At 37.5% G+C, this 25,268-nt stretch overlaps 1 protein-coding gene across 1 annotated transcript in view; it reads right to left on the minus strand.

Annotated features, from left to right (window-relative positions):
- The window catches only part of SEMA3C (semaphorin 3C), a 117,036-nt gene extending 92,435 nt beyond the window's left edge, over positions 1-24,601 (minus strand). Inside the window, exons 1-2 of the mRNA XM_065743667.1 lie at positions 24,276-24,601; positions 21,240-21,380 (exon numbers count right to left, since the gene is read on the minus strand). Coding sequence (XP_065599739.1) covers positions 21,240-21,342 — 103 coding nt within the window. The 5' untranslated portion in view covers positions 21,343-21,380; positions 24,276-24,601. The remainder of the gene's footprint in view (positions 1-21,239; positions 21,381-24,275) is intronic.
- Positions 24,602-25,268: the final 667 nt, after the last annotated feature.

Here is a 25,268-nt window from a genome sequence, read left to right on the forward strand (position 1 = left end):
GAAAAGACATGTCTGAATGTATTAAAAAGCTGAGAATGCAGCCCCACATATTTGTACAGCTGGTGAGTCACTGAAATGTTGAAATGACAAGCTTTAGAAAACAACATGCATACAAGCATGCAAAGAGAGTGGTCCAAAGTCTTGGTGGAATTACCTCATTATCACTTGGATCGTACTGTGTTGCTGGTGGTATGTTAGGATGCCTAGGGACTTGTCCAACCATAATTTTACTATTGCAAATCTAATACCTTAATACGCAATTAAGAGGGTAGCACATATTCATTGACTTCAAGGGAGTTAGCCTGGATTTGCACACATCAAATTAATGTCAGAACAATGCAAGCACATGCACCTGCAAGAAATAAATTAAAAATGTACTAAATTGTATTTAGCATTGCTTTGAACCCTATCTGAAGGAAGTCTATCATGGCACAGCCCTATACCACTCTGAGATAATCCATGGAATAGTTAACCTTGCTGTGCCCTTCAGTATTAGTAATGTGAAGAGAAACTGGCATAAGTTGGGAATGCTAAAATATTCAAGAGACTGAGTGATGAAGGAAGATCAAGAAAATGAACGAACAAACAAACAAGCCAAAGCATGGTCAGCAAGGCTGAAAGATGACTGCGAAGCAACATAACAATGGTACTGTGTATGAGTGCCCTATGTACAGATGAGAGAGGATTAGGATGGTGTACAGAAGTATAATTCACTGTTACAAAGAGTTATAAAATAGAAAACAAAGGCTCACAGTTAGAAAATAATTCTACTTCCTGAAATAACAGCTCAGAAGAAAAGTTTCTGTGCTTAGGACATTCATTTCTCAACAAGAAAAAGCACTACAAAAATGTGCTGGAGCAAACACTTTTGAACTAAAATTAGGTAGATTAGAGGAGTTCAAGGTTTCTAATTTCTGATTTCAAGATTCCTATACTTATAACACATGCCATTTCACACTGTTTCTGCTTCTTAAGACAAAGATCTCTCAATGATATTTTGTGCATGTGTCTATGTGTGTGCATGCAGACAGGGACAGAGAAGTGCATGTACATGTACACATATCAGAAGGAGATACTTAGATATCTTTTTTACCTGGGGCAAAAATTATAAAAGTGTTCTGAATTCACATGTATAGATAGTTATCCTGTTGCTTGAGGGAATGAGGCATGAGAGCTCAAAGAAACAAGAGAAGTTAATGAAAGACAGCCAAATTTTCTGCTGGCATAATTTCATTAGAGGGAAGTGCAGCTGCCCCCACATACATAGCTGAGAAGGCTACTTGAATGATGAAGAGAGAAGTGGGAGTGAGCCTAAATGTGTGGTTTCAAATTGTATTTTTCATTGTCAGCACAAATCCTAATTGCAACATAGGGCAATTTTATTAATTACTCATTTCAGAATTTTCATAGCTTATATATATGTATATTGCCTTCCATTTCACAATTTTAGAATGAGCATCTAAGATTGTTCTGATATACATATTCACTATAAAGTATGCCTTATACTGAAGAAATGCACTATTTTCACCCTTTCTTTTCACTTCTGTAAAAATAATGTACAAAACAACAAAATTCACAGTCTACAATAATTTATAGTTATTTTGGGAACTGTAGTTTCCTCCAAGTAACGAAGTAAATTGTTCTTAAAAAGCACTTAATAGCAATTTAATTAACATTACCAAAGTTTAAAAAGAGATATCCACCAGGGGTTACATCCATTGCAGAACACAGGGATGTGTTCAAGAAATGCTTAGATACTGTACCAAGGGTCATGGTTTAGCGGGGAAATATTCATGGTAGGTAGACAGTTGGACTGATCTTGGGCATCTTTTCCAATCTTAGTGATTCTATGATTCTATACTTCTATGATATGCATGTCTATATGAAGCATTTGGGGATTATTAATATATAGAAATGACAAAATCTGTTCACTCATAACTGCAAAAGATAAAACTTCCAAATGCAAGAAAACTTTTTAGTGACATGCACAAAATTCACTAAGTTAGGCCATGTGTTAGCTGGCCTGAAGCGAGGCCAAAGGGCTAGCAGCCTTCCCAAAACTAAATGTTTCCCCATATCCAACCCAACAGCAGATCTCTGAGGCTCTATCTGTGCAGATGACAGTAAAAGAGAAGATTCTGGGGCCATGTGCTTAATGCTCCCTCTCTCTAATGGGCTGACTAACCATCTGGCAGATGCACAAAAGGAACCTGCTCTTCCATCACCCAAAAGGCTGCTTCTCATAGACAGTTTAGCTGCTACTTAGGATACTAACAAATTGCAATTATGAAAACAAGAATCTACAGTTAAGATTCAGATTTCATCTACTGCTCTTTATGTTTCTCAGCATAGTTCAGTTCATTCTGTACTTTTTTTTAATGATTCTATTTTATTTGATTTGAATATGGGCAGAGCTTAAAAAAAGGAATGAAAAGTTCACTTATTTGATAACCTCATATATCCTACTTATGACAGTTATTTAGGAAGCATGGTCTAGAATTGGAACTTCTGCCTCTTTGCTACTAAATTAAGATGGAAATTAAATCATTTTCTCTCTCATTTTTTACAATACACAATGAAGAAAAGAAAGTATTGTCTGCTCTGTTCTTTGAATGTAAACTATGCAAACATTTTTCTTTAGGCTATAACCTTTCATCTGAATTCCAGACTGACGGAGGTACCTCCCTGCAGACCTGAATAAGGGAACTAAACATTAAGACTTATGTCATATTTCAGTCCTCAGCAATTCCCCACTAGCTACTCCCAGGTAATGTTTAAAGAAGCATGATGTTTTCTTGCAGCATTTGTTTATTCAACAAGGATGCTTTAGCTCCCTGTCTGAGGTTCCTAACTCTCCCAAGGGACTCAAGTGTAAGCAACAGGCACTTAGCACTGGTTTTGAATCACATTCCAGGACCCAGCCATACAAAAACTATTGTTGCTAGACACTGACACAGCATTCCCTCACTTTGTAATACTGATTTCATGCAGTCACTGTCTACTACATTTTACTTCTGAATCTGCTGTGCATATAATATACAGCAAGCGGTATCATTCACTGATAAATTGTCTTTTGTAGCTCATTCACTATAATTTAATATAAAGTTTTCAAGTATTACTGTTATAGACCCTTGTAATGGATTGGGCCACTATGTTTGAACCATTATACAGGGTGGTTGTGGAATGAAAACATATCTCAAGTTCTCAAATCAGAGGTCATCAGTTACTGCAGGTATCTGTCAATCAGCTGCAAAGATCCGTCTTTTATCCTAGAGCTTGGGAAAGCAAGCAGTTGTGAGGATGCTTTGGTGAGAATTGTAATGTTGCTACAGAAAACTAATCCTTTCTATCCAGTCCTAAAATGCATTAATTCCTTTTGTCTTCTTCTGAGCTATTAGTGTATTTACCTAAGAGAAGTCTGAGTACACATTCTTGTTCCAGTTCTCATTTCTTGCTCTAAGGTAAATACTTTATAGACATATTTTTGTTTATTTAATGAGTGATATGTGAGCTTCCATTGGGTGCCTAAGTCTACTAAAAAGCTGTGGTATGGGGCTACCAGGCTTATAAGGTATGTAAACCACACAGTGAACAGTGACTGTATTCCTACTCAATAGTTAAAGGCACAAAAGAACCATGGGAACCTTGCTCCAGTCTTTATTTCTGGCTTTAGTAAAACAAACCTTAATTCTTTATTTGTCAAATTACTATCTGTTACAGTTTGAACTTTCCTTAAGCTTTACTCTTCTAATGAAGTTTAATCTGCCTCTGGTTTAAAGCAAAAGAGCTTTGTGTGTTCGTGCGTATGCAGTGTGAATGTGGTTTTGCAGAAAAGGAAGTATTCTGAAAGGTAGGGGCTAAAATCAATGGAAAATGGAAGCCAGCCTACTGCCCTTGTTTTTCCAGCTGTCAAATTTTACTCTAATAAAGTGGATAGTATTTCTTTACAACCCCATTAGTTTTTCCTAAGCAAACTGACAATACCATTCACTGTTCTGTGAATGCAATCTCCATAATTTATGCTATTCTTCTGTGAGAAATACCCTGAACACTTGCGTGTAGAAAAAGGAACCTTTCAGAAGTGTGTTCGAAGGCCCAAACATCTCTTCTACTTTATTTTACTTTTTTACTTGGGAAGAAGACTAGATACAGAAGGCAGCAACTATGAATCAAATTGGAAGAGACAGAAAGTGTGAAGAATTCTCAGGGCCGTGCACATTTTAGCTTGGCAAAATAGCACACGGTCTCTTAAAGAGCTTAGAAATAAATAACAATGGATTTTATAGAAAAGGAAGGACATTAAAGAGATCAGCTCTATAAAATCCTTCTTTAATTATACTATTTGAAAGACAGCCAAAATGGGGGTTGGGAAAGGGGCAAAAAGTAGGAACTTGCTACGTGAGACAATGTATGATTTCACATAGGATCTTCTGTTAAACTTGTGTCTATGGAGCAGATAATCAGCTTTCTGATTCATAGTTGTGTAAAGTGTGAATGTTTCTTCAATGTATTGTGCTGTTTAAGATTGAAAGGGCCAAGCTACTAACAGAAGTCAAGATCAGAATAGGAAGAAAATGTTCGCAGCCATAGAAATTTTACTTTAAATTTGTAGAGGTTACAGTTGCTCCCTCAGTACTTACATTACCTGGGTATTTGCAAGTATACATTACCATTATATTTTATTTTATCAACATCTCCATGAATGAAGAGGCACCATGAGCATAAAATATGTACTAGCAGTATTAGAAAGTTTATAAACATTTCTAGGTATCTGATGTTTCTAATGAAATATTGAAATACTAAGCTTCTTTTCTTTAAAGATGCTCTGGAGCTGAGAGTTTTCCTATTCCTTTTATTTTGGAAAATCTTGTCTTCATTTTGACTTTGCATAATTCAAGTCAAAACAGTAAGGGTGGTATTTGTATTTTATTTTTTTTTCTTTTCCATGACAGTCTTGAGATACTTGAGACTTACTCTTAGACCATTTCAGAAGAATCTTATTATTCTCAGCATAATGGAAAAAAGACAGCTTTAGTAAGATAGATATGAGACATATTTAATGAGGTACAGGAAAGACAGAAATGAATTATCACTACCCATCCTTCTCCAGGTTATTTCCACTAGCTAACACAAATGTCAGCACCACTCTGCTGAGAAAGAGATAGCTTTTTGCTTTTTATTTCATACTTTCTTCTCAACTGCAATGTAACATTCTTTCAATTAGGAAAATTAAATGTTCTTAAACATGAAAATATTAACTAACAATGCAATTACAGGGAAGTGCCATTTCCTTAGCCTTTGTATGAACTTGTAAATTACTGATTTCGTTCTGTAGTAGTTGCTTAACGTGGCTCATTTTAGTTGCTGTAATTGTCATATGATAACAAAGTGCACAGAAATCACTAATTCCACCTCCACCAAGCAAACCTCAACAAAAATCTTGAGTGAAGTTGTGTGGGGTAGTGGCTAAAGAGAAAAGAGGAGAATCTGAAAACCAAATTTATTTCTATAAATACCACAGTGTGGCAATTACTGGCATGGGCAGGGAAACATATAATGCACTCGTCATTCCAAGGGATCGGTCAGGGCTGTCCTCATGGCTGTAAGTGCCAACTCCACTTACACAGACTTTGAAACATCTGAAGGAGGTGAACTCTTCACACTGAAGTAGGGATGTAAGAAATAATAATAGAATCATAGAATATCCCAAGTTGGAATGCACCCATAAGGACAGGGCCCTAGGCAATCTGATCTACTACATGATCCAGCAGAGCAGCCCTGCCTGTGGCATGGGGGTTGGAACTTGATGATCTCTGAAGACCCTTCCAACCCAAACTGTTCTATGATTCTCTGATTCAGTGATAAGGATCATCAATTCCAATTGCTGGCTACACAAAGAACCATCCAGAAATCACACCTCACATCTGAGAGCTTTGCCCAGATGCTTCTTTAACTCTAGCAATTTGGTGCCATGATCACTGCCCTGGGGAAACTGTTCCAGGGTCAAACCACCCTCTGGTGAAGAGTCCTTTCCCGACATCCACCCTGCCCCTCCCCTGACACAGCTCCATGCCATTCCCGCGGGCCCTATCACTGTCACAGAGAGCAGAGCTCAGCACTGCCCCTTACACACAGTTTCTGTAAGACAGTCTTAGTTTCATGTGTGTGGTATCCATAAAATTGAACTCAGAATGAAAACTAGAAGAAACCGACTTTCTGTGCCTTTTTTCCCCTCACGAGTTTCCTTAGGTTTTGACATTTTGGCATGCTTCTGCCTAGGGTCTTACTGTATCTAGACTGCTCAAGTTATGCTGGAGCAGCAGTTTTCAGTTAAAATAATAATAATAATAATCTTTCAAGACTTACTCTAGCATTCTGGATCACCATGCATGTCACTGTCTGCCTGACCACATCAAGGCACAATACCCGCTTTCCTGTGCTGAGTACTGATGTACCATAAACAGTAGGTTAGACTTTCTGTCTGGGTGGGATATGTACACAAGCAAAAAATCTTAATCCTATAAAACCATTTGCATGGTCTACAAGCAGAGCAACGCTAAGTCTGTTATTCCCTTTACCTTGCTTTCAGCCCCCTTTTTCATGTGCTGAAGACAAGGCAGAAAAGGTGTGGCAGCTGGGCAAACAGAGGCGGCATATTTTGCTATGAACTGTGACCCCCAGATCCCAAGCATTATCTAGGGAAAAGAACCATAGTTTTATCCAAGAACAATCTTGTTGGTGTTCTATCAGTAAGGAAAACAACAAAGGTTTTTATTCTTCTAACAATTTTGAAAGAAAATCGTTTTATTTGTTCTTCAAAATATATCTTCATTTCTCCTGGACTTCCTTATCATTGGTATTTATTATAGTAGATAACAGCTGCTGAAAGCTTTCAATCATAGAGCTTTTGAAGGCTCATGGAAGCATCAAGCTAATGTTTTCAAATGGCTCTGGGATCTGAACAGCTATCCTCAGGATTAAGGAAGATGAAATGAAAATGAATACTCCTTTTCAGACAAAACCCACCTGTCCTTTACCACACAGAGAACATATCTATTTCACAAAGGGGAGTTTAAACGAACAAACCAATATGCTTTCTAGTTTATAATCCATATAAAATATTTTTGGTCCTACTTTGATTGCACCAACATGGCATAATTCTGCGTCTTTCTCCAGTGACAAGAATTATTGCTAGATATTTTAAATTAATAGGGAACTGATAATGAATGCATAGGCTTTTCATATTTAACTGCTTGAACAAATTGAGTTATGCACAGAGATTGAAAGGTATATTCAGAAAGTTCTAGGAAAACTTCTGTAAAAGTGGCTGGCAGACTATTTCCTCATGATACTCAAGTCTCAATAAATAATAACTACCTGAGGGCACAACACTCATATTTATCCACAGCCTCAAAAAATCCCACCTCAGTAGTTTAATCTAACCCACTGAGGATAATGAAAGGCTCCTTTTCTCTTCCCCAGCTGAATGCTGAACAACTTAATAACAGTTACATACATACACGGACATATGCACGGACCTTACTCCAAGTCTACTCAATTTGAAAGTAGTTGAGTAATGAAGTTGAAATCCTGTAATATGAAGTCAGATTCTGTTCATATTATATGTGGAAATACACATGGAGAGGGGTAAATAGACTGTGAACGCCTCCCAGAATTAACAGGTTGCCATTGGAATGGAAGAATCACTTTCTAAGACAAAAATTGAGTGGAAAAAAGAAACCCCACAAAATTTCTGGAGCACAGCGCATACAAGGAGAGGTGAAAGTACTGGGTTTGTTCAGATTTAAGTAGTGAAGGAAAACTGAAAATCTTATAACTGTCTATAATGAACTCCAGGGGAGCTTCTGGAATGTGGGACTATTCAATTGGGGGAAAAAAAAGCCATTAGTGGTTGCTCAGATAGGCTGTGGGATCTATACCCTTGGAGTTACTCAAGCATGAAGTGGACATATCCCAGAACATCCTGATCTCAACTTGGCCTCATCAGACCTGCTTTGAGAAGGAGGTTGGCTGGAAGACCCTTCCAACCCACATGATCCTGTGATTCTATGAAAGATGGGGAATATAGAGCATTTTCATTAAATAACTGTTAGAGACGATTACTGCTTTTCTGAGAAGTTAAAGCAAGTTTCCTTAAGGAAGACTGGGCAGCCTAGCAAGTAATACACTTTTTATGCTTTTTTCAAAGATTGAAAATCACACAGTAAATGTAGCTCAGAAACACACATCATATTACCAGACTTTTATATACAGGTTCTGTGTCCAAGTTTGTAAAAAGGAGAGCTTAATCTCACAAGCTCAGACATTGAAAACAAAATACCACATATTGATAAACTTTAAGATGATATGCACATGAAACAGGATGTGGCCAGGTAGTTTAGAATGTTTTACTCTGTTTGCAGTTTCAATATTATTTTTTTTACTTTTTCCCTACATACTTCTGTAATATATCAGGTAATATAGAACTCTCCCAGAAGTAGACACATATACATCCACAACCACATAATGTACTACATAAAGTTGATTTATCTGCTATATGTAACATTATATATGTGTACAGATACAAATTTTGAAAATAAACAGAAACCAGATGTCACCATAAGAAAAGATCTGGTATCTGTTCTGAGACCAAAGGTACCCTGTCAAATTTGGTCAGAAATGTCACTTATTTAATTAAACTTTAATTCTACAATTAGAATTTTGAAAAATAAAAAAAAAATCCTGCATCTACACATTCAGTTGCATTCTGTATACTCCATCATTAGCTGTAGTAATTTACTCATCATACCACAAGTAACAAGACAATCTTTTGTTTGTTTGTTTGTTTAAACAAGACAGCAATGAGACTGCATACAGAAAATACACACAGAATCATCTGACAGATTGCTTTTGTATTATTTCATGTAACGCAGCATATCTGTGACTTCATTAAAATTCAGTAGAATAGGCATTTCTATATTCTGCAGTCAGCCAGAGACAGGTACATGTTCTTCCCTTCTAGGCCAGGGAACTGTATGTAACACATTTAACTGCAAGAAGTGAAATCAAGTAGTACACAAGATTTCAATCCTGGAAAACCACACTTCAGGCACAAGAATTTGCAGAAGGCATCCTAAAGAAAACTTAATTCCTGATGTAGAGTGTTTATAGCTTCTACTGTGGACACACAGGCTGCCAGGTCATTTGGGTCACACTTCTGACCTTCCTGAGGAAAGTTAGCTTTCTTCTTCTGAACTGACAGATAAGCCGGTTAAGTGTCCTGGACACAGTGCCAAACTTGATACCAACATCATAATGCTCACACCTGCTGAACACTGATAAAATCCCAGAAGTGCAAAGCCTGCAGGTTGGAAAGGACATCTGAAGGTTATGCTACCCAAATTCCTCACAAAACAGGACTCACTACTGAGGTGAGATGGGATTACACAGGACCTCATCCAGATCAATTTGGAATATCTGGAGAGTTCATAGCTTGCCTGAACATCCTCTTTCAAGGGTGAAAAAAACCCCAAACCAATAGGAATCCCAAAATAAAGGAAAAGCATTACTATTTCTAAATATCTTTCTAAAATTTGTGTCTGTCACTGCATCTCTGAGAAACGCCTATTTTTGCCCTCCCATTAAACAGTTGAAGACAGCATTGAAAGCACCCTCAGCTTTCTCTTTACCAGGCTCAATTAACACAGCTGCTTCAGGCTCTCCTTGCCCATCACATGTTCCAGCCATGTAACAGATTTGTTGCATCTCACTGTTTCTTTACATCTTGATGTCTCTCTCTTATGAGGGGGCCTAGCAAAGACAACAATTATCTGTCCCTGATCACTCCACAAATCATATCAAATTGGAATGACTGCACAAAAAATTAAAATATTAATGACATAATAGGTCAGAACCATATTCAACTTCTGTATACAAAATGAATATTTTGCTTTCTATTTTGCCTTCCTAAAGAGATAAGTACTTATATTTTCTTCAACATGAGAAGAGCTAATATCTTTAGATAGTTAAAGTCAGCTTCAAAGGAGCTGGAGATTGCCTCTGCAACAGCTGTTATGATTGAATGGTCTTGTACAATGTGAGCTGGAGTGGAGTGAACTCATCCCAGCTCCTTGAGCCCGTAAGTAATCTCCCTAAGGCCCCTAACCTCTTGGTCACTGCTACATCACCTTCTTAGTCTCTAGAGAAATAGTTTCTTTCTCACAAGGACCGTTGAAAGCAAAAGTATCTCACATTTGCAAATCCTCTCTCACACATTTTCACATAGGAACTATCTCTATCAGCCAAGAATCAGACAAAGCTCATTTTCAGCTGCTCAGCAAACAGGCTGTGGCTATCACAGACACAAGGCAGGAAAAATAACCAAAGTAGTCAGTAAATAGTGAGCGAACACCTTGTTTATTCAAAGTACTGCAGTTTGTTGACGTTACATGCCATCTCAAGTTTAGCTGTTAGATGCTTTCTCTCATGTCCAGGTTTATTTGAAAGGGATCTTTCTCACAGCCACAGGAGAGTCATGAAGAAAGAGAATAATATCCTTAAAGCAAAATTTTACCATTCAGAGTCTAAGTGAAAACAGTTCTTGCCTTTTGGAAAAGACTAGGTAGAATTTGTTCACTTCTACAGGGACAAGATAATTGAGGAACCAAGTATACAAATGCAACTGCTAATACATAAAAATATTTGCTGGCAACTCATTTCAAACATGCCAGAGTTTTAATATTTTCTTTTCTGTAACTGTCAGCCTTTGAGAAGAATCAGGTGAACATCTCCTTATGTGTTGCTTTGGTGGCCTGGAAGGAATGTACATTGTGAGGTCAGACTCCCTCATAATCAGCATTCACTGTCTGGCCCCAACACCAGCACCAATTAAAAACCACTCAGTAGAAACATGAATATAACAATTTATAATGGAGAGCAATCTCATCACTTAACAGCAATGCTGGATTTATCTGGAGTGCTCTTACAAGGTTGGAGAGTGCTTTGACAATGACACTCTGAGAGCCTAAAATGAAATTTATCTTTTCAGGTTTTTCATTTTTATTTATTATTATTATTATTTTTTAAGAAGTAAATGGCATTTAAGTCATTATCTGTGGCAGATTTCTCTAACTACAAACAAAACCAACTCAAGAAAAGGGTTTTTTTTAATTAATTGTTTAATTTAATTAGAAGACCCATAAACACACCTAAGTAAATTGCCACTACAACTATGCAACCTGTTCCAGTATTGATTCAGCTGGCACAACCCTCCTCCATAAAACTCTTTTCAGAATCCCGGCATCAGGGTGGTCTGCTCTCCCCAGCTGCTATGGGAGAAACCAAATTCCTGTGCTTACCCTTCTCCCCCAGTGCCTGCTTTTACTGAAGTGGACATAGCAACAGCTTTAACTAGTTCAGATGAATACATACATACACACATACATGCAAGCACAGCTAAATTTATGTCCTCTCCCTTCCATAGGCACCACGCTAGTGCTTCATGAAATCTCTGCCCATCATCAGAGTGTTGCGGCAGGAGGAAGAATTTGTCTGCTGAAGAAACATGTAGTGCCAAACAGAGATGCTCCTGTGTCTCAGAGAAAATGAGACCAGATAAAAGCTCATTGTTTCTTGGATGTGGCTGGTGGGCCAAATCGTGGCAGCCAGATTTGTAACTTTTCACTTTCATTTTCTGCACAGGGTCAGTGCAGACAGTGACATACTTGACCACATCTGAAAGTTTCAAATGATTTTTGTAGTTTTATGCAGGTTTACCACTTCAGGAATAGATTTTCAGCTGCCCATGTGAGCTTAAGAACACATCTATGGACCTAAGTTCTGGAAATAATAGAGAAGAGTTTGAAAAACATCCAGCAAAATAAAGATCATTGATATTCAATTCTTCACTTACTTTATTTTTAAAAATCATTTTTGAAGTATCCATTTACAAGCATTCATAAGGAAAAAAAATACAGGAAATATGGATGATGGGCACCCTACTCATTGTAAAGGGACTTACTAAAACTATAAAGATGATATTAAATCTGAGGTAATTACCCTACAGACATACTCCTTTTCATACTTTATTGTCAAGCATGCATACCTTTCTTTCTTTAACAGAAAATACCTCACAAGTCCTTTAAACTCTTTTATCTTTACTACAGGTTTATCTGCTAGGGAAAAAGAAAAAAAAAAAAAAAAAAAAAAAGATGGTGCATTATTTTCAACAGTGGCAGGAAGTGGGTTTTTAACAAAATCAGCTTAAAAAATTCCAGCTGTGTTCACATTGAAGCCATCAAAAAGTTTAAGCCCAGGATCAGTTCTCCATGCCAACTAAATCCTTTTCAGGCCTCAAAAAGTAAATTTTTGAAGAAATGCCAGGCCTCTCCTTGAAAATAACATCTTAATTGGTTGATATTAAAAAAATGGAAAGTGCTATTGTGAAGATGTAAGTGTTTACGTTTTTGTATACTAGTTTGATCTTGTGGCTTGTAAGAACACTCAACATTTTAACACAGACTGTCTCACCGAACTGCAATGGCAGGTATGCAGGCTTGGTTATTTCAGAAGAGGCAGAAATTCTAAACAATAGAAACTGAATGTGTTATGAACTATCCTGTGCCTCCAAATCGCACCAGAAAAGTCAAAATGTGAGTAGCAATTCCAAAGAAAACATGTTTCATTCCTGAATAGCTGGGGCTCAGTAGAGGACAAGGAAATTCCAGTCTTGCTCTCTTCTGAGATCAATAATTGTTTTCAAGGAGTTTGTCTGTCACCTTTAGGTTCACACAAATGTTTGGGATAAAAACCAGAAAACATCATATGTACTGAGGTGTATATTTATGGTGCTTTGAATATATCTTTTTTCCTTTAAAGACAAACTACTTCAAGATTATGAATACATCCATCCTACTGCTTTTCCCCCTTTATTTTCTGCAGTGCTATTAATCTTTGTGTACATATATGTAGTGAAATCTTCAACTGTCATTCAAAACTTTGTCTTCTTGGTCTAATGTGTGAGAAGAAAAGAAAATGAACCCCCTCATTGAATTGCAGTCAGACCCTGGCCCCATATATTTCCTTTGTCCCTATAAATCTAACACTGCAGATTCTTTAAGTTAGGTGACTGAGATGTATGACCTGATTTACACAGATGTTAAAAGAAGGAAAATATTTATCCAGTTGAATTGACTCCGAGCTTACAGAAACTGATTTATTCTGCATAACTCGAAGCTTTTAAAAGTAAATGTTCATTTCATTAAGACAGGTAAAGGGAAATGATATTATAAAGCAAAAGAAGAAAAACTAAGAAAAAACATTTGATAAGTAGACCACATGACTGTGGAAGGCCATTTCTCTTAGAAAAAATTATACAAAACTTTTTTTTTTAGTTGCATTTGTAAAGTAATGTCATCACACAGAGGAACTATGAAATAGCAAAGGAAATGGTAAAATGAGATGATATGGAAGATAGCTGGAAGTTTTAATGTCACACGTTTACTGTCACTAAATATAACTCCTTTTTCTTCATCTCAGTATGCCAGTCTGACCTTTTTAATGGCTGAAAATAATGCCTTTAATTAAAGAATTTGGCTTCAGATTCCTTTTGACATTTTTTCATTTTTCTTTAAATAATTGCCAAGAGACATTTTGTTTTTCCATTAAGCAACTTGGCAACCCAAGATGACTGTGATGTCTCCTCATTCATAACCTAAAAGATAATTTAGGTGAAATGATCATTTATCCCAGAGCAGTAAGCAAGATTAAGCAGACAGTTCAAAAGTCTGGGTATTCATTCTGTTTCTACATGTTGCAATCCCAAAAATCTTATTTGTACTTGAGATTTGTATTACAAGTAAAATCTTCTCATAAAAAAATAGTTGTTTTTTTTTTCTTTTAATAAGAAGTGTCTGCTTACAGCCCCCAAATGATGATGATGATGATATTAATCTCTTTTTTCTTCCTCAAGATAACTGAGCTCATTAAAAATGTTATAACACACTTCAGATGGGCACGGAAATTTTATATCCTGAGATGGCAGCCAAATTCTATTTCTGAGAGAGTTAAGACCTTAGCCCTGAAGGATTCTCATAGGTGAGAATCTCTCTTCTCATGGTGATTCAATGGAATACAGGAGCTGTGCACTGATGAAACTCTGTTCCAGACATTTTTCTATCAAGCTGGTTGGATGGAGAAGGGGTGGGGGACAGAAGAATATTTGTTTTGGATAATGATGAAATACTCTGGATTGCAGTTTCTTGTAGACAAAACGTACGATGGCAGCAGGACAGCTTTTCAAAACGTTGTCTCTTGTTTTTATCTCTGCCTTGGAACATATAATTATTTTAAGGACTTTAGCTAAAATATTTATACTGATTTCTGAAAATAATCTGTGTAATCTGGAGTATTAATTGTGGAGGAGCATTCATAAAATATACTTTTGCATATATAACTGATTTGTCATATAAGAGAAGCAGTTGGGAGTATCCCATATACTCGCTGTTTTTCAGATGGAACGGAAACATGACCTCCACCAACCTTATCCACCAAAGGAGAACGAGATTCTGTTCCAAGGAAACAAAGTTATCCTTATATTTACGAGAAGGAGAAAAATGGATTTATCTGTAGGGTGTGATGGTCCTACCTCCAGAAAAAGTGTATTTTCACAGGAGAGGCTATCACTGCTTATCTTCATTCTGCTGCAGTACCAGAATCCTAGCTCCAGTATATCATCAAGCAGAATTTCTGCTTTCCAAAGAAGCCATGTCAGTGATGGATGAAATTGTGATGCAGATGCAGTTAGTTCTCAAATTGTACCAACTCTGAACAGAATAAGGATGGCTGTATGAAGGGAAAGGAGGAAGAATTAACAGTGTAAGCCCTTCATTAATCATCATCTTCCATTTCATTACTGGAATGACACACTTATCTTTATTTGTGCACAGTGAGATATCAGAACTTCTGAGTCGTGCAGATAATGAAGTATATTTCACACCTCAGGTGAATCCCTGAGGCCCCAACTCTGTAATTGGATGAAGAGGGGAAAACACAGAACCTTCTTTCAACCTGGTGCCTGCTGCAGACACAACAATCTGAATGTAAGATGAGATGGCACACTGAGAAATGGAAAATTGCCCTTATCAAAGGCCTTTTCCTTGAGAAAGAGTGCCTAGTCTTTTTATTGAGGGGTGTAATTGAGAATACTCAAAAGACAGTACCAAAAAGATCAAAATACACATACTGAGGTTACAGCCAGTTCAAGTGACGGGATGAGGTCTTGGTCTATGTATTTGTTCATGCCAGGATTCCAGTCAACGCACTTCAATAAAATGAGCAATTGTTGTGAGTTACATCACTAATTGTATCTGATACACAAAAAGACTTGTGCAACAACACATATCAAAGAGCACTGTGAACTCATGCAGTACGGAAACAGCTGACAGAGAAGCTCTTATTACTGATACACATACAATTCTGAAAAAGATAGGGTATTAGAAATGTCTATGTCATTTTTTCCTCATTACACTTTCTTTAAACATAAAAGATGTGTTCTATAATAATAGTAATAAGTCTATGTAGAGACTTTTAACATTTGCTTGAGACACAAAACACGAGGAGGACAGTGGAATTGTGCAAGGTAGCTATTTCTTCTATGAAAAGTAGAGACAGCTAATGATACACTGAATCTGTAAAAATAAGAAAGCTGTGATCTTTCTACAAAAAACAAATGTGGTTCAGATGCAGGTCAAATTGGATGAGTTAGGAAAAAGAAAGATTAAAGGGACTAAACGAGTTCTTAGACTTTCTAGCATGTGAGGAACAGTCAAGTATCCCTCCTAAGACTTCTTCATGAAGTTTAGATGATGAGATCATCCTGGAATAGGACTACACTGATAAATTTTTCCCTTAAATCTGGAGCCTGATAATTTATTACCTAGAAGACCATGTTCTTACATGCGGCTTCAGAGAATCTATAATCAAAAGACCAAACACTGCCTGTGATTTCAGCTTTATTACATGAGTTTTCACAACTGAACACAGTACGTACAATCTAACTCTGCATACCGAAACAATAGAATAAATTTTCTTCTCATACTCTTTCAACAATGGCAAAGAAAGAAAGTCAATTGCACTGTTGCTTACCAAGAGTTAGCATGAAAACAATCAGGCTTAAAGTTTACTTGGCAGTGGGTTCTCAGTAAGCTCTAGAAAAAAAATCAAGCTTTTATCCCATACTACCTTAAATATCTCTTAGAATATTATATGTTATGTTTAACTCATAGCCTATTCAAATTTACATACAAGATTTATTAAGTCTTCATCTGTTGTTTTGTAACAGTAAAAAAAAAAAAAAGGATTACAAAGAAAAACAAAGATCTAAAAGCTACCCTCAGATTGTAATTTTTAAATTACTTGTCTTTGATAACAACCAAAGATTTAGTTGTCAGTTTTACCAAGAGTAATAACACCAACTTCAATACTAAAGAGAAAATTTTTAGTTGACAATATTCAGGAATTAAAATACTTAGATCTCCAGAGTGAAACAACTGAATTGAATTTTCACATGATTGGTGCTCAGCACTTTGTAAATCAGCATCACTTCAGATCTATTAAGCCATGAAAGCCACAACTCAGTCACTTCTGAGAAAATATGACCCACAATTTGTTAAATACTGTGACACTAAAATACACTGAAGAGATTTCAATATAAGGTCTTAAAAAATAAAAAATGAGAAATAAATAGATGTTTTGCTTCTCTTTTTTCTTTCTTAAAAACCAGAACAAAACAAAAAACAAACAAACAAACAACCTACTACTCCTTTAATTCATTTTGCAAGTAGCTTTTATTCCATGGACACCACCAAATATTCAAGCAACTCTTTAAGCAAAACCCATTGCCTAATAGAATGTCATCAGCACAAAGTCCACCAAATAATAAATGAACTTTTTATTAACTGTGGTAACATTAACATTACAATGAGGGATTGTTTAAAAACAAGTTGTACTGCTGTTGCTCAAGAGCTCAAAGAAAACGGTTCTCAGTTCCTTTATTTCTCCTTGAGGGTAACCACAGGGGTTGCATTAAATCTTTTTAAATATGTTGACAGTTGAATGTGTGCTGCTGTTGCTCTGGTGACATTTTATGCTTTTTAATTGTCATTAATGAAGCTCACTGATACTTTCTTAAAAGTGCTTTACGTGTTCTAGTAATTTTATGACAAAAAGAAAAACAAAACAGTCTGCAAATTAGCCTTGATCCACTTCTCTTATGGAATTTTCATGGTAGACAATGGGAGAATCTGCATGGGAAATATCTGCTTGGCCAGACATTTTAGGTAGGAATGCATGAAATGTTCCCAATAAACTGTGAAATTATCACTTGATTTTGTGTCTGTATAAATTCTAAGTTCAAAGATGGGCTTGAATACATTTTCAAAAGTAGTGGAAATACTCTGACAGATTCAGAACCTGATGTTAAAGCAGCACAGCCCAGCTCACATTATGATTTTAGCAAGTTTGAAGATGTAAATCGGAGCTGGAACAAAAATGAAAGTTTTAAACTATCCTGGCATCTCATAACTCTACTTTTATTATGATAATACTCCCACTAGCCTTGAGAAAGGCTTGTCACTATAGAGGCTGAAAGATACAGCTCCCAGATATTTGTTCAGAAATGTAGTAACAAGGAGAAATGTATATAATTTGAAAAATAGAGGCATGATGCTTGATAGTTCATGAACAGATAAGTCATTTGCTATGAGAAGAAAAACTATGGTTCTTTAAATTATGATGGGTGATTTAACTAGATTAGGGAAGATCTATTAAGGCAGAAGAAGCTAGAGGAGGTAAGAGGACGAGAAATGGTATAGGAACACGTGTTGAGTCCTTCCTTATCCCAGGTTACCCAGTTCTCACATGCTCAGTGGTAACACAAACAATCCCAACACTACTGCAGCTGCTGCACCACAGACTTAACATCTTTTCAGTTTAAGAACCAGAAAAAGCTGGAGCCACCTTTCTTCAGCTGAGGCAACTCTTCAGATGTAGCACAAAATTGATGGCCTGAGCCATTACTGTTAAACAGACCAATCAAATTATGATAAATCACTCCAAGAAAACTGAGAATCCTATCACCTGATTCTGTATATGCTTGGTGCTGGATATAACTGCATATACCTGTGCAAAGCACATGGCTCAGCTCCAGGCTGACTTTTCCTTTTATCTTGAGTGAACGGCTATGCACAGTGCCCACAAAATCAGGCCTAGGAGCTCTGCATGACACAGGAATTTTCAAGAAACTCTGGGTGCAAACAGCAGTAAGTTCCACACCCATGTCAGTCGCACATTTAACAATCTCAACTAAGTCATGAACTACATTTTAATTAGACAAGAGGCCAAGCTTTTGATTTTAAAAATAGAAATTAGGGTTGCAATCCTTCACCCATTGAAGTTAATTGCAAAATCCCTATTATCAGGCTCTTGAGGTATTACCCAGGCTTACTTTTTAATTACAGTTGATTCTTAATGAAGTAGATGGCAAAGAGAAAAGCAGCCCATGATTCAAACGATTCACATTTTTATCTTTCTTGATGAACAACAGAATAGGTCAAGATACTTGCTGGATTTTCCCATGAGAAATGCCATGATGTGAATAAGCTCAATTGACTTGATCCTTAAGGAGTAGGTTAGCTTTGAAAAGCATCACTCATTTTCTCCTCCTGTACACATTCTACCCCCAAAACTTAAGCATTGTAATTACTGACACTAAGCCAAATCCAATTCAGAACTTGAAAAACATAATGTAAGTATCCTAAGCTTGAATGACTTGTCTTTATCGTCTAATGTCATTTAGAACATAAGGACCTCTAATTATAGTTTTATTTTCAAATGGTAGACTTTAAAAGAGTGACAATTCTCCTTAAAAACCTGACAACTTCTCAGGACATGGAGACAGCCAATAACTTGATATTTCTATGTGATTTAGAAAAAATACACTATGAAGCAGCTTATACAGAAAGATTATGTTATCACTTCAGCAAAAGAACAATAGAATGCTTTACCTTTTTCCTCTTATTTTACTAGGTCTTTAAATAAAGATTTATATAACAGCAGCTAGTAGAACTGGTAGGACCATTATCTTGTACACAAGAACCTGCAAACACTCATTTCACATAAAGAAAATTTTTTGATTTGGAATCAAAATTTGATTTGGAAATCAGGCTTAAAAATAAACTTACTGTTTTTATATTGTATTAAAAGATCTGTCTTATATTTCAGACATTACTTGACATATTATAAAATGCCTATATAATTTCTTCTATGTCTTTGACAGACTCACTAAAAAAATAAATAAAAAATATATATACACAAACATACTTTTTTAGAAAGTCTGAATGCTGAAAGAAGTATTAGGGAAATTTAAATTTTAAGACAACTGGAAAGAATCACTATGTTTAGATAACACTTTCTGCTTTCACTGTAAATGAGTCTCAGTTCTAGTCATGCAAAACATTACTTTAAAAAACAAAGCCATGGAACAAATCATGCAACTCCTATACAAGATGTTGTAGGATTAATCTGTAATCAGCTCCACTATGATGCAGAGCTGACACAGCTCCTTTCAGAGGAAGGAGGGCCAACCTCCTTTCAAATGAAGACAAACTAAAGTTTCAGTTTACCTGGTCATTTATTTATTCCTGAATCCCTAAGCCTCCCCCCCCCCCCAATCCTATGGGTGGCACTGTGTTTCAGAATGAAATACAAATCTCTCTGGTCCAGGTTAAAACCCCTTGTTACATTTCTTTCACAAGAAAGAGTGGGAAAAACCTGAGTGCTTCCTACCTCAGACTCCAACAGGTGATCAGGAGAAACCTAGATGACTGTCAAGGGTACTGTGGACAGAATATGCAACACTGCACCTGCCTGCTTTATATAACTGTGACAGGCCTACAAGCGCAGTACATGATCAAGTCCAAATTTGCTTCCAGACTGAGTTGCGTAGAATCAGAACCATCTACATTAAATCACCATTACATCCACAAGGAAAGGAAATTCCCACCTAGTTCTTCATTTGGCAGCTCCCTCTTGGAGCACCAGTTTTAGCATTGCCTTTACTGGAGCCATGCCAATAAGCACTATTGAGCTCAAACACTTACAACCCTGCACTTACAGCATAAAACACCTTGCAGTTGTTCAGTCTATTTCACATCTACAGAAGGTCTAATTAGGCAGGCCTCATTCCAATACCTCTCTGTCACAAGAGTGCATAGTTATAACTGTTGCTGTGAAAAGCAGTTTGAACTACTTCCTAACTACAGTGATTGTCACACAGGTACTTCAAAGATTGATCAGAGCACGCAGACTAAATCCATGGCAGAGCACAGCAGCTGCAGGACAGCCCCAGGCTCACAAACCAGCTTATACTAGTAGACTGTATCAACATAGGGAGCAGTGAGCCATCATGCTTCAGAGTCAATCTCAGAAAATAGAAAGGGTTGAAGAAAGCAAATGTTTTTGTATTTAGTGACAAATTTGGCTCAACTTTAACAGAAGCCCAAAGAACACACACATTGTCAAGTAGTGGCTAAAACACCACATGATAGCTAAAAATCAGCATTTAAGAGAGACCTTAATGCAAGAAGAATAAGCTACCTTGCTGTTGAAGTAATATTGAAGTAATTGGATTAATAATGTATTGCTCATCACTTCAGAAGTAAACATACTTTTCTTTTGAAAACAATTATTTCAATTACTTCTTTACAGAATGCAGGCATCCATGACTGTAAAATGTTAAGTACATCCAATACATTATATGAAGTGTGCAAAAATCACTATATTGCCAAAAGAATCTGTCTTGCTATCTTGGCCAACTTTCAAACAGCTTCATTTTCAGAGTGCAAATATCTCAGCTGGGCACCAAGTGGAAGTAAGTAAACTTATTAATGATTTCTATTATATGACATGTACCTCATATACATTTTCTTTCCAAAAAAGGTAAGACAAAATCTTCAGTTGTTGCTAAGTCGTAATAACTTTTAAATAAAGAAAATGTATTATTATTTATGTATGCATAGTAGCAATGAACTTCAGGTGAGAATTTAGACTGACAGGTACCTCAACAACACAAACCAAAAATAATTGCAGACAGACTAAATAGACAATTTCTACTTAGCTATTGATTTGAAGGCAGAGAAGAGCATGTTTGATCATAACATAAGAATGTTTATCGTCTTTCTTACCACTGAATGTTAAAAACACCCTTGCTTGAGGCTGGGAAGATCCTTTTACACTGCTAAAGTAAATAAATATCCCAATCACCGCGTGCAGCGCAAGAAACGCCATCTCGTCAGATTTGCAACTTAATATCCAAGAACTGAAACCTGAAAGAAAGAGAATTGGCATTACATGTTGTTACAATTTAGTGGAGCAAATACAGAACTACAGAACAATCTGTGCTGAAATGTTCTCCCATCTGATCCCATAATATATGATAATATGAAGGAGGTAGCACACTTCTGTTTTTTCTTTATAGATCTGAAAATGGTTTTCTCCAGCTGTGTTATGTGCTGGCACAAAAAGAGCTCTGTGCTGTTAGTATGAACCTGCAGAGCCTTAGTTTTGGCTACAGAAGACTACAGCATTTGATTCAGATTATTTAAATAAAGACAATTCCACCTGCTGGAAAAATAATTATACTAAATGTCAAGGCAGAGCAAAGCAAGGACAGGAGATAAAGTTTCACAAATAAAAAGCTGGCTGATATTTTTAGACCTCTCTGCTTAGTTAACATCATATATGATCTCTTTTTTAAAACATTTGATATCAAAGATGTTTGGAAATGAGTTTTCAGTTTGAGTTGAGTGCTCTAGTAGCCATCTATACCCTCTTTTAAGATGAAATCCTGACTATGTATGTCACTAATCTCAAAAGCATTGAAACCAAAAGTATTTCAACATGCTTGAAACTATTAATCAACATTTGCTTTTTGGACTATCTCCCCTTCCGGGTTACTCTATTTCTCTCAGACTTTTACAGAGCACCAAAACTGCCCTGCGTAGGACAGTGTGTAAACACTTGATACATGAGCTACTCCTCCTATACTTCTGCTGAATCTATGTTCGTTTGGTAGGGTGAAGATTTTGAGAATACTGAGCTCTTCAGAGAACAGAAAACACTCCAAACAAAACTGTATCATTTCATAGGTCAGGAAGACTCAAAACAGGCTTGAGCTCACTGGAGTCAGTGTCACTTTCTTATCAATTCCAGTTGACTTTGGACTAGACCCATAAAACCCAAATATTAGTAACTGAATATGAGCATCATAGATACACAGTAAACTGCATCTCTCAAAAAACTGCAGAGCCTTTCTACTGAACACCATCTATTGGTTGATCAGTTGAAAGTTAGTTCTATGGTAAATGGCAACACCTTGAAGGGCACGACTCCAAAGGCAAGAAGTAGATACCTTTGAAGTCTATGTATTTCTTTAATGAAGAGTATTGTTGCCTGTGCAATCACTTTACCCTTCCTTACATAAGCTCCAGCACTGCAGTCCCTCCAGTGGAAGACAGTATCTCTACATCTTTGTTCACTGAGTCTCTTCTGACATTCACACCTTTTCTAAAAGAACCGGCTGCAACCATCTCATCATGGGAGTAACCATCTGTCAGACAGGAATTACTTTAGGTCAGCACCAGTTCGGGCTGGATTCACACCACTAAGAGGAAAAAGCTCCATATCTCATTACCAGCTCTGTCATTCCCTATCCACGCACTGTAATTCATTTTTAAAGGCTTCTCTCTGCATTAGACTTTCACACTAAGTCGGTCTGGGATGAAGAGAGTGTGCAGGAGGGCACAGCTATGTAGCTCACACTGTACCCTGCCCTGCCCTGCCCATTTAGCTCTGATAAGTACATTAAGACCAAATAATGCTACCATTCTTCTAATTGACAAAAACATTGATGTCAGAAAATTTCCAGATACAGATCTGGTCTACAGAAGAAACATATCCATTATGGCCCACTTCCAAATTATTTCTAAAAGTCTGTTAACTAATAAAATGATAGTTGAAGAGTTTTGCCAAGAATAATTCTTAAACAAGCAGCACGAACTCCAATATTAATGCTGCTTTGTGGGCTTTAAACTCAAAACCTTGCAACCAGCTTATAGGATATCTTTTAACTTAGCCTTCTTCTAAGAGAGAAAGGCCATTAAATCCTGATGAGACTGTTTTGTCAGGCCAAAACAAATAGCCAATCACACTGAACATGTGATTTAACAGATGCAATGGGATTAGTATTTTACAGTAGTAGCACTTTGCTTTCTTTGCAACAGAGATGAAAAGTCAGAGGAAAAAGCATGTGGCTTTCTGTCTTCCCTTAAATGATACTGTAAGAAATAATACTAATAAAAAATAAACCTTTCAGCACTCTTTCCCTCCCACTCTTATGCCTCCTGCCAACTCCAGCACAATCAGCTACAGGAGGGAAACATTACTACATTTCATTGCTCAAATCACACATCTTCACCGTTCATAAAGAAGTGACAGGCAAATGTATGATTGAGACTATAAGCAGCATGGTTCCAAGCCAGCTATTAGACACATAAATAATAAATGCATACAGTGCCACAAAGGTATCTTCAGGGTGCCTGACATGTCAGTAACCTAATGGCAGTAAGTTACATTTCAGAGATTTACACATCTAGAAACTGAGTACAAACTCATTGCAGGTTTGAATCTCCATTTGGGCTTATATCCCAGCTCTGAATTTATCTCAGTAAGTCATGATACTATATTCAGCACGTCCTGTGCACATGATCTTCACTGACAACACACAGACCTCAAATCTTTTCAAGTCCTCTTAAATAATCTTTCAGGACAGACAAAAAGCAATATCTAATTCCACTTCTCTGTCTGCTGTTAGACCCCACTCAAGCTGTAAACAAACCAGCAAAGCACTACTGAAGAGCTGAAGCTTTCCTGACACAGAGGTTGCTTCCAGCACGCTGCTTTGCTTTGGAAACTATTACGCAGCTTTGCTGTAAGTGCTGCGCAGGTGTCATCTGCTGCAGCCTCACTCTTACCCTGACATCCCGTAAGGAAAAGCGTTCGCCAGAAGAACACGAAGAAAGAAAGGGATAAAAAAGAAAACCTCAAATTCAGACTGTGCTGATCTAGAAAATATTGCTTTAACTACCAGTGAACAGTAGGAAAATTCAGTTATCAAACACATTTCACATTTATTACAGGAGAGAACTTTCAGTCATGCTTACCCGGCTATTGGAGGAACCAGTAACAGATTTCTATCTGGTTTCTATCAGTTTATGGGCTCCACTCCTGTTACAAGAACGTTTTAATTCCAAACCTGACTCACGGTGGGAAGGGGAAACAAAATTAAAAAAAAAAAATCGTAAAGTATCTCTTCCTCGTGGTTGCAAAGGTACTCTTTGTTCCTTTGTAAAATAATCCTAAGGCACCGGGAGCGCTTCTCCCCGGCCGTCAATGAAGCACCTAGAAGTGAATGGAAAGTGGCCGCGCGGTGACGGTGAAGGCTCCGGTTTCCAGTTACAGCGCTGCCCGGCCCTCGCCGCCGCGCTGAGAGGCGAGGCACGGCGGTGCATCATTAGCTGAGCAAATAGGGGCTGGAGCTCATAAATAATGCCGAGGCCACACCCCGCGGAGCCGCCGGCACGGCCCGGCCCGCCCCAGGCTCCTCTCGGCAGCGCGGAGCGGGCGCTCGGGGTGGGGTTCCCGGCTCAATTAAGGCTATTGAGGGAGCAGCACCCGGCTTATCCCGGGAAAAAGGCGGCAGCAGGTTGCTCTCTAGTTCCCCTGCTAGCTCTCAGCCGCGTGTGTTCCGCGGCTGTGGAGCTCGCTGAAGGGAAACTCGCCGAGAAAGTTTCCTCCCCTCGGTGCCGCTGTGCTCCGACGGCAGCAGCGCGGGATCCGTGCAGGAGGAGAACGGCCCCGGGCTGCGAGCGGGACGGTGCGGGGCAGCCGTCGGGCAGGCCGGTAGATGTCACTGTGAAGAGAGGGAAAGACGAAGGGGAGGAGGAAACCAGGTCTTATCTACCGCCAGATAGGGAGATGTCTTTTTTTTGTGTGTGTGCGAGGACTTTTTTTTTTTTTTTTAATTTTCCCTGAATTGTTACCTCTATTTGAAACTTAATAGAAAATATGAAAAAAAAAAAAAAAAAGGAAAAAAGCCATAACGCAGTAGTTCAATTTGTAAATCAGTCTCCTGATTGTACCAGTTTTTCCATGAG

This window comes from Cyrtonyx montezumae, unplaced genomic scaffold (assembly GCF_038088225.1).
Source record: "Cyrtonyx montezumae isolate F1298 unplaced genomic scaffold, pur_monq_1.0 scaffold_3, whole genome shotgun sequence".
Lineage (NCBI taxonomy): Eukaryota > Metazoa > Chordata > Aves > Galliformes > Odontophoridae > Cyrtonyx > Cyrtonyx montezumae.